The sequence below is a fragment of the Propithecus coquereli genome, unplaced genomic scaffold, assembly GCF_000956105.1.
Source record: "Propithecus coquereli isolate 6110/MARCELLA unplaced genomic scaffold, Pcoq_1.0 Scaffold114, whole genome shotgun sequence".
In the NCBI taxonomy this organism is placed as follows: Eukaryota; Metazoa; Chordata; class Mammalia; order Primates; family Indriidae; genus Propithecus; species Propithecus coquereli.
Window position 1 is genome coordinate 2806997 of NW_012135414.1, and position 11245 is coordinate 2818241.

Consider the following 11245-nt stretch of genomic DNA (forward strand, 5'->3'; position numbering starts at 1 on the left):
AATGGTCATACCTGTTGCAGAGGAGTATTATGATTGAAATATTAAATGTAAAAATTCATTATTTAAAAACCCTAATCAAAATTTAATGTGGCACATATTTTTAAATATGATTGAATATAGAAAGTCACATCACGTGGGGGATGGAAAATACACTATCTTCTTACGAAGAAAAGATAGACACATGTGTTTCTTCTTCACGCTAGATCCTTTACCTTGGTATGAACGATGAAAATATTTTAGACATTTGGGGATGTTTAGGTTTTTAAACACTTGTTTCTCTAGATTTGGAAATTTTGAGAAGAGTTGGACATGTTCAGCTTTTTTGGGAGGATTTTAGGCATTGAAGGCTCTTTATAAGAAAGGGGCAAGGCTTCTGAGGCCAGGAGGAAACAAAGCAGGGCTATGGAGGCAGAATGGACCCGTGATCTATCTTCTAGTGTCCTGAGAACATTTATTCAAGATAGATGAAACGGTGGAAATTCATGTTTCATATTCGATCTAAAAATGAATACTCTACTTGGGATTGTATCTGCCCTTGTATCTTTATCTCTTAGAAACTAGTATGTGTAAGCTGGTGTATAAGAAAACAAATAACAGTAACAAATACAGAAGACAGTAGCACTGCAGGGAAGAAAACTCTTCAGTCATATGGAAACCCAGTGAGGCTTGCTATACCAAAGCTGGCTGAATTTAAACTGGGAATCATTCCTCCAGATTGTGTGACCCAAGTTATGAACAAGTGACAAGTCAAGATTAATAGAAGAGGAGAAAGGAGGACAGAACCAAATGGAAAGAACAGTGGGGCAAATGCTTCTGGGTGAAGTAAAAATGTTGCATGTTGTTTAGCACTGTCGCTAATCACCAACTGTCCTTCTATTGGATATGATACAATTGCCATAAATGAAAGTGGACACTCACCTTGATCCTGTACAGAGATTGAAGTTCTTAGGAATTGCTTGGTTTGCTCATGTCACAGACTCCTGTTACAGCCAACAAAGAGCAAAATCTCTCCTACTGCCTGATACACATTTATATGTCAAGGACTGAATTATTTGGCTGGCTAAAAGTAAAACATCAAACTTCATCTGACAGTACAAACTCTCAAGACCTTGAAGCAGATCATGATACCTAGTTTTCCCAATCTTATAAGAAAGAGGGTGGCATGATACACAACTTTTATCTGAGGCTTAGGGAGCTTAGGGATCTCATTAGAAATACAAAACTCACACACACATACTCAAGTCTCCCAAGATGTATTGAGCCCATAGATTACTGATATGCTCAGAATTTAATAACCTTGTGCAAAAACATCATATCATATGCTGGGCTCCCTATTGCTATCTATCCTAAGAGTCATGAAGATCCCACAAGAAGTTTCTTATTTTTTTTTGTTGTTGTTGTTGTTACTAATAAAGATTCTGTAACTCAGAGAATTTAGATCAATGATTCCCAAGATTGATTTTGTCTGAAGTCAGTTGCTAGTTCTGGACTAAGATTTCATCAGTTTTTTTTTTTTTTTTAAAGATGGGGGTCTCACTATGTTGCCCAGGTTGATCTCGAACTCCTGGCCTCAAGTGATCCTCCTGCCTCAGCCTCTTAAAATGTTAGGATTATAGGAGCCACCATGCCCAGCCTCTTCTTTCTTAAGAACACTCTTAACCCTTCTCTTCATTGCAAAACTTCTGAATGAGTAGCCTACACTTGTTCATTCTGTGTCTTCATTTTCCAAATACTCATCAACTATTATAATGATGCCTGATCTCACATTACTCTAATGAAACTGCTGTAGTTTTCAAATCCAAGAACCTCTTCATTTTGTCTTAATCCTCAACCATTCTTATTCACCTTTATCATCTGATCATTCCTTCTTGAAACTCCCTCTACCCTAGGCTTCAGAGACTAACACAACACTCTCCCCATTTTCCTGCAGTTCTGACCATATCTATCAGTTCCTCTTCAACCCATACTTATACACTGGAGTTCCTCAGCTACAGCATTAGTACTTTTTCTCCCTTTCTTACTCTCTATAGTCATTTGTATTCAAGTCAGTGGCTTTACTATCAAATACCTACAACTTTCAAATATTTATCTCTAACATAGGCTTCTCTACCAAGCTATAGATCTATACTTTCAGGTATTCTTTTCAAGGGTCATCTGCAATGAGATTGATACATTCGACTCAATATATAAGTAATTTATCTTACAGATACCATAAACTCAACTGAACCTAACAACTTTCCTTCCTCTCCTTGTATTTTCTTCCTCAATGAAGAAGTCCAGGATGACTTTCAGCCTAGCCTTCTTTCTAGCTTCCTGGCCTAGAAGAACAGATGTCATAAAGTTGGATGAAGAATATTAATACTGTTTTTATATTAAAATAAGTACTCATTCTATGCCTGGGATAGTGGTAATCACCTTCACAAAAACTATCCCAGCAACACTTTGCTAAAGGCATTTTTACCATCATTAGTAATACTACCTTAGGCCAAGTCACTAACCATCTCTCCCCTGAACTACTCCATTAGCCTTCCAAGCGGGCCCCACCTGCCTCCAGTGTTGCCTGCTATGGCTTCCCACCCCTAGTCCATTTATCAAAAACTGGCCATTTGTAAAACACAAATCAAAATATCACTCTCTTATTTAGAACTATTCAGTGTCTTCCAATGCTATTTACAATAACATTCCACCTCTTTGGCATAACCTACAGCACCTTATATGATTCAGTCCCTGCCTACCTCTCCGTATACCATCCTTCCTTCCAATCACCCCTTCTTTCTTTTTTCTCCTTCTCCTCAAAATCTTTGTACTTCCTATTCACTTTACCTGAAACACTTACCTCAGATCTCTGATAGTTTTTTCCTCATCATTCAGGTCTCAGCTCAAATGTTACCTCAAGTGAGGCCTTCCAGGACAATCCTGTTTCAAATAGTTCTCCCACTCAGACCACTCTTAATCCCTTTATCCTACTTTATTTCTTCACTGTATTTATTATTATCTGAAATTATATTATTTCTGTATCTTCCTTCAATAAAATGAAACTCCATAAGAATAGGGAGCTCAATAAATACTTTCTGAATAAATGTATGAATTTTAAAGATATGGAAATTAAGGTTAATGAGGTTAAGGCTCACATAGTTAAGGTTTTTTTTTTTTTTTTTGAGACAGAGTCTCTCTCTTTCCTGGGCTAGAGTGCTATGACGTCAGCCTAGAGAGACCAGGTCTCGAACTCCTGACCTTGAGCGATCCTCCCGCCTCGGCCTCCCAGAGTGCTAGGATTACAGGCGTGAGCCACCACGCCCGGCCTAGGCTCACATAGTTAAGGTTTAATGTAAGGGTGTACAACTCATAAGTGGTAGAGCTGATTTATTCACCAAGTCATGCTTGTCTACCAAAACTTTAAACATATACAGTATATCACAGTGGTAAAAAAATAGTGAGAGTAAAAGCTAGAAAGATGGCCTGGAGAATATGATCACACAGATTCTGAGGTTTAAGATTACAAAAGCAAAGCACATTCCAAGGAGTGACATGCTCCTCGATGTGATCATGGGTATGGATAGCTGAAGCGAGGTGAACATACAGGTTTATATCTGTATTATTTATCCCTCTTTCCTTGGCAAGCAGATTTCCTTTATCCTTTTGTAGATGAAGTCTCTACAAATTTGGCTCATAACTAACAGAAATCATATAAGTAAGCTAGCCCTTTGAATTATCTTTGTCCCCCTTCAAATTATATAAAAGCAAGTATCTTCCTAGCCTCCACCTGCCAGCCCCTCCTCAGTTGCTAGGCAGATCTTCCTCACTCACTGCCCTCCAACCTCTTCTCAACATCACTCGCAAGGAAACACTACAGAAATCAATAAAGCAAACAGTTGTAAGAGAAAATTAATAGCCCAACATAATCCACAGGCCTGTCTTCCACAGTCCCAAATAAGCACTTAATATGCAGAAATAGAAAAGCAGAAGCAGCAATAGGAAAAAAATATATAATAGAGTCTTCTTTTTGGAAATCTCTATTTCCTAATAACTAAGAATTGCTTCTCCTTATTTATATGAAGAAAATAGTTTGTATGCACACATCCTAGCAGACTTCCTCCTGTCACATTTTTACCACATATTTTATCAATGCAGGGCTCATCAGCACAAAAAAGAAGCCTTCATGACTTTTTTTCCTTTGATCCTATGGGCCTCTCTCACATGTTCAGCAGACAGTTGTTTTTAGAGATTATACTTGAGAAAGAACATTTCATTTGTACTGAAGAGAAATAAAAGAATGAAATAAAAGTTCCTATATGAAGTTGAACACAAAATTTTAACCATTATGTCTACATTTTTATTCCATTTCTCAGTAATCAAAGAAAGGCTAAAAACAAAGCAGGAAATGTAAAGCTGGTTATCTAACTCTTCCTCATCAGAGTGGCTACACCTAAGCACTATATACAGAAGGAAACGGGGGCAGGGGGTAATGCAAAGAGGTTGATTAATGGGTACAAAAATACAGTTAGAAGGAACTGTATTTAGAATTTGATAGTTCAGTAGGGTGACTACAGTTAACAATAATCTATTGTATATTTCAAAATAACTAGAAGAGAAGAATTCAAATGTTCCCAGCATAAAGGAAAATGTTTGAGGTGATATATACCTCAATTACCCCGACTTGATCATTACAATTATATGAATGTATCAAAATAGCATATATACTCCCAAAATATATACATCTATTACATATCGGTTTTTTTAAAAAGAAGGAAATAGGACTTATTTTTCAAGAGCCCAGAAAAAAACAGATTTCACAGCTTTTCTGTGAAAATAAAATCTAGTCCAGAAATTTTAATTTATGTTCAATCTAAATCACTCCTTTTATAACTTAAGTGCCTCCAATTTCTCCCCCACTTAATCTAATCTACACCGTCTCCAGATTAATACATTAAACTGTGGTATATTCATATAATGAGATACTACAAAGCAATGAAAATCAATGAACTACTGCTACACACATCAAGTGAAAGAATCTGACAAACATGTTAAGCAAAAGAAACCAGCCCCAAAGGAATATATACTTTATAATTCCATTTATAAAAAGTTCAAAAATAGACAAAACTGTCCATTCACTTTTGCTGTGAATGTAAAACTGCTTTAAAAAAAATTAAGTCTATCAATTAAAAAACAAAAACAGGCCGTGCGCGGTGGCTCACGCATGTAATCCTAGCCCTCTGGGAGACCGAGGCGGGCAGATTGTTTGAGCTCAGGAGTTCGAGACCAGCCTGAGCAAGAGCGAGACCCTGTCTCTACTAAAAATATAGAAAGAAATTATTTGGACAACTAAAAATATATACAGAAAAAAAGAATTAGCCGGGCATGGTGGCACATGGCTGTAGTCCCAGCTACTCGGGAGGCTGAGGCAGTAGGATCGCTTGAGCCCAGGAGTTTGAGGTTGCTGTGAGCTAGGCTGACGCCATGGCACTCACTCTAGCCAGGGCAACAGAGGGAGACTCTGTCTCAAAAAAAAAAAAAACAGGCAAAACTGATCCATAGTGTTAGAATCAGAATAGTGGTCACCTTGGGAAGGAGGGGCAGGGTAATGACTGGAAGAATAAGGTGGGCTTCTGGGGTGTTGGTAGTATTCTATTTCTTGACCTAGATGGTGGTCACATGAGCTTATTCAGTTTGTAATAATTCAGTGAGCTATATACTTGAGATAATAAAAGTTTTGAGTTTTTAAAAATATACAAATAGCAAATCTTCTCTGACCTTTAATAAGGAAGGTCCATTAGAAGGTATGTATAAAATACCTCCCAAATGCAAAGAATCTTACTTTAGATGTTAGAAAAAAAGTACATCTATTTCCCTGCTCCAGCAGGAACTCAGTTTATTCTGCTTAGCCCAAATCAGACCTATGATAGTCCTAACGGATTCTTTGGGTTTATATGAGAACACGATTATAAGAGACATTTTAAAACCTATCTAGATTCATGGCCTCTTATCTACAATATAGATCTGTATCATAAACATGCCCAGAGAAGGTATTCGACAAATATTTACTAATGATACACAGCCCAAACTTTAAACCCATACAGCAAAGTCTGAAATATATAGTACAAGTAAATAAGATTAAAAACTAAGCTTATTGGCCTAAAGAGCACAACTTCCAGAAATCCTATTTTTAGAAATGAAGTTACAGAATGTACTGCTTATAAGGCAGAGAACAATAATTTGTGAAAATAGCCATGGCAGAGGAAACTGGTCCCCCACCCCCACCCCGCTCACTGCTGCTGCCTGGCTCAGACAAGGCACAATCAACTTCCTGATGCCATAGTTAAGCAAAAGGAATCCAGCAGCAACTCTGCTCTTAGGGCAGGGACTACTAGATTAAAAAGAACCATGATGTGATACAAACCCAGCAGCAAGAGCTAGCTGAGGCAGATGATAATACTGTTGGGGGGAAAAATGAGAAGTACTTGACCAACCTATCCTTTGGATCTAAAATCATTACCATTCCTCTTTCCACAGTGGCCATAAACCCAAATATATCTTTGGGGTTTCTCTGGAGTAGAATCGACCCACAATAAATATGTGTCCTCAGTGTCCTATAAATACTTGAGCCATCAGAGTTCACCTTCTAAGAGTTTCCCAGCAGTACCCTTTCAATTAATTGAATGAATCACTAATGATAAGTACTGCTAAGCTTTTTTAAGGTCAATCACAACATATATCAACTTTGTCCAGTTACCATCACCAGTGACGTTGTTTTTGTTCTATTTTTAAATCGGAGGTACTACGTGTTCATATGGGAAAATAATTTTTAAATAATACAAAGAAAATATTTAAAATTATATGGAAATCAGGCCAAACAGGAGCAGAGTCTTTGGTCTTTTGATAGGCATGCTATATTACCTGCTGGTGAAGGACTTGCCTCTAATAAAGGATGCTGATATGAGAGACATTAAGGCATTTGGTTCAGCTGAGTATAGTTATTATGCCAAAGAAAACTGCAATAAACAAGTCACATAGAAAGTCCAAGTGGAGAGGTGATTGTTGATCTCCAAACATATGACAAAAATCATCTACAAAGATGTTCATTGTAGCATTGTTTGTAATAGTGAAAAGAAAAATATCCATCAATATGAAAGTGTTTAAATTATATAATAGAATACTTTGCAGCCATTAAAAAGAATGATATAGAGTCATATGAGCTGATAGGAAATATATATCATTAAGTAAAAAAAAGCTGAAGAATCCTGTGTACATTCAATCGTATAACCTATATACTCATATGTAATGAAAATTTCTAGAAGAATATGCAAGAAACAGGAAACAGTAGTTACCTCTGGGAAGTGAGACTAGGGAATGGGGACAGGAGAACTTTTTCCTTCCACTTCATACTGTAAACTGTTCAAATTTATCATGCATACATATATCACCTTATAATAAAAACAAAACAAAAGCAATGAATAAAAAAGTTAACAACAGTATTGCCAGGTGATAGGACCATGACAATTTTTATTTTATTTTTTATACTTTTATGCATTTTCTCAGTTTTCTACAATTAACAATATATTAGTATATATTACTTTTTAAATCCGCAAAACTAATTTTTTTTAACAAGTAAAGGGTGGCCACTTCTGGTTCAAATTAGGGGGGAAAATCCATAGTTCAATTATTGAACTAAGAACTGTCATAAACACTGTGGGAATTACAATGAAATATTATGGAAAGGCCCATAAAATGCTTAAAATGCTTCTGTGTGGAGAAACTTGTCATGAACACCAAGACAATGAAAGTTAAAGAAAATCCTTGATTTAGTTTCCCGGAGTTGCTCAGGTGGCACTGGCTCCTATGGAAACAAAAGTGTATCAGTATTATGAATAGAGCTGTGCTAAAACATGTTAAAGATTTAAGGAACTATTTAAAGAAAAACTAAGTGAATTCTATAAAATGGTCCCTTTTAGAACATCCTTACCACTCATTCAATTTCCACTTATAGTAGTCCATTCCATTTGTTAAGAACAATGTTAATTGTTAAAGTTCTTTATGTTAAGCTAAAATCCAATTTCCTGTAATTTTCAACCTTTGATCTACTTGTCCCAGTTCTGCCCTCTGGAGTGACAAGATCTATCTTCCTTTTTTTAAACAAATTTCATCTACTATTATGATCCTCTCCCTCTTAAATCTTCTCAGAACGTCTCATGTTCTTCAAATGGTTTCTACACCCTTTATTATTCTAATCAATCTCCTCTTAATCAGCCACAAAAAACAATGGTGATCTAGCACTTCTTGAATTACCCTGGATAGAGCTGGAGCCCATTTCACTAAGTGAAGTATCACAAGAATGGAAATACAAGCACCATATGTGCTCACCATCAAATTGGTATTAACTGATCAACACTTAAGTGCACATATAGTAATAACATTCATCAGGTGTCGGGCAGATGGGAATGGGGAGACGGGGATGAGTATATACACACCTAATGGGTGCAGTGCACACTGTCTGGGGGATGGACACTCTTGAAGCTCTGACTCAGGTGGAGCAAAGGCAATATACGTAACCTAAACCTTCGTACCCCCGTATTATGCTGAAATAAAAAAAATAAAAAAATAAATCTCCTCTTAAGATAATCATTATGCCTCTTAGAAGGAAATACCATAGGTGAACACAGAATTCCAGATCTGACCAGTGCTATCGTCTCATTTGTCTGGGTTACCATAAGCATAACAATACAAAACCAGTTGCAGGCAGTATATGATTCATTGCCAAACTAGTGGCACTGTACAGACCACAAGTGCTCCACCAGGTTAAAGAGAAAGATCACTGCAGACTGAAGAGCTGAGGAAATTTTCAGCATAAAAAGTAGGCACAGAAAATATAGAAGGAGTATTTTGTGGGGCACAAGTGCACAACAGAGCAGAGGCAGGAATAAACAAAGCTAGCATTAGGGCAAAATATCTTTATAAGGACACGTAAGAATATAGCACCCAGGCTGGGCGCAGTGGCTCATGCCTGTTAATCCTAGCACTCTGGGAGGCTGAAGCGGGAGGATTGCTTGAGCTCAGGAATTTGAGACCAGCCTGAGCAAGACCCCATCTCTACAAAAAACAGAAAACTTAGCCGGGCATAGTCCTAGCCACCCTGGATGCTGAGTCAGGAGGATCGCTTGAGCCCAGGAGTTTGAGATTGCAATGAGCTAGGACGAGGCTACTGAACTCTAACCAAGGCTACAGAGCTAGGCCCTGTCCCCCCCCCAAAAAAAAAAAAAAATAGTAACTCCTTGTTTCAGTCATTAAAATCTTCAGGATCTCTACTCAAAAGACAAAGAGCTCCATTCTCTCCTAGGTTCAAAAGAAGAGAAACTTGACTAATGTAACATTAAAAGGAAAAGAGGTTGCTCAATAGCAGAATTTCTAGACAATGAAAGCTGCCTGCTATTAGAACAAATGAAAACAGCAGTAGCTAAGTTATTTAAATTCACTTAAATAGGAATTTCTGAATTAAGAGTGCTTCTGCCTAATGAGTCTTTCTGAAGGACTGGCTCTATAACATGGTGTGGCAGTAGAGAATTAAACTGTCCAAGAGACATAGCAAAGCCCAGCCTCTCCCAAATCCTGCTACTCAGCAGCAGGGATCCAAAGGAATAAATAGATTCCCAGCTGCTGAGAGACAATGTCTTACTAAAAGCAAAGCAAAATTCTCATTAATGAAAAATCAACCATGAAAGAAGAAAAACTGTCTCATAATCCCCGGAAACAGCCAAATCCATTTTGGGTTAATGCAGATTTAAAAAACAGTGGAAGAGGACAGAGCAAAGCAGTTCGGTTTGCCGACAGCTGGGGGGAAACACTGTTATCAAAGAAATCACAAACAATGCTTCTAATCTGTAGAGCCAAAAGAAATGTGAACTCTATCCAGGAAAAAGCCCTGGTGAAGGCTCTGATAAATGCTCTCTCACTCACATCAAGCCCCCATATCCCATCTCATTCGACAGATATGATAGGCTGTAACTTGAATTTTCCAAGATCAAATTCGATGGATAATCCAAATCCTGCTTTTTCTGATCAGATAATCTCTCTAAAATCACAGTCCTCGCATTCATTCAAAACCAGCATTGAGTTTCCACAATGTCAGGCACTGGGAATACAAAAACCAATTAAGAAACAGTCTCTACCCACACAGAGCTTAGTCCGTGCACCCTGCCTCATCTTAAACCCCAAAGCTCTTGCTGTAAGATAGCTTCTTAGATGGGTCAAGTGTCCTCAGCGAAAAAGCAATAAAGGCCCTTCGCCTTGAGTTACTGTGATGGAAGCTAAAATAAATCATACCTCTTACGCTCTGCTCCTAAAGGAGAGAAGTCAACATATCCTTCCAAGCGGAGTAGGAGAATAATCTTACCCTGGACTACAGGCTAGGGTTCAGGGAAGAAGCCGGGGACAAGACAAGCAGTAGAGAGGTGAAAGCCAAGAAATACATTGGAAGAAGGGATGTGACAGCTGTACTACTAACGCGTTCAAAGAGTGATAAAAAGAACATGCTACTAAGCAGACTACAGTGTTACGCCGAAAGGAGAAGGAAGAAAAGAATGGGAGGCTGCCCACCATTGACAACGACCAACCATCCGCGGTTTCCTAGCTCGTCCACTCTTACTAGAGGAGAATCCCAGTCACAGTTTAATAGGATCCAGGCCTGCCAGCCAACAACACTTTCACGTGGTTACCGGAATGGAGAGGTAACAGTCCCTTGTAGGAGCGTGGGGAGAACAAAGAGTGGAAAGAACTCTTCAAATGTTTATAAATGATAGTTAACATAATGGTTGCCCAAAGCACGAACGGGAAGTGAAGTTTGGGAGAGGTGGTAACCGAACGTCCACCGGAAACGTGCGGGGACCCCTCCGCAACACCCTGTATCCCCACCGCAGTCCGCGCACTTACCGCGCACGCAGAGCAGTGACATGGCCGAGGCGCGGGCGAGCCTCTGCCGTGCCCCAGCCGCGCCGCCGCGCCGGGCCGCTCCCTCTTTCCTCTCAGCAGGTGCTGCGGCTGCTTCTGCTAACCGCCCCACGGGTCTGGACGCACCTCATGGTCCCCGACACAGGTAGCGTCCCGCCGCTCCTCAGACCCGCCCCAATTCTCACCGTCTGAGCGACCGGATAGCGGTGAGAACCGGCCGGCAGGCGGGGGACTGGGCGCGGCACCGCGGCGCCATCGCTGGGAGGTAGGAGCGGCTGGGACTCCCTCCCGTCCTTCCACCCGGGAT

At 39.2% G+C, this 11245-nt stretch overlaps 1 protein-coding gene across 2 annotated transcripts in view; it reads right to left on the reverse strand.

Annotated features, from left to right (window-relative positions):
* UNC13B (unc-13 homolog B (C. elegans)) overlaps positions 1-11245 on the reverse strand; it is a 218677-nt gene extending 207432 nt beyond the window's left edge. The window contains exon 1 of one of the 2 annotated variants that reach the window (XM_012656768.1): positions 10921-11245. In XM_012656768.1, the coding sequence (XP_012512222.1) occupies positions 10921-10942 (22 nt within the window). In that variant the 5' untranslated portion in view covers positions 10943-11245. The remainder of the gene's footprint in view (positions 1-10920) is intronic. The other variant, XM_012656771.1, reaches the window with a different exon arrangement.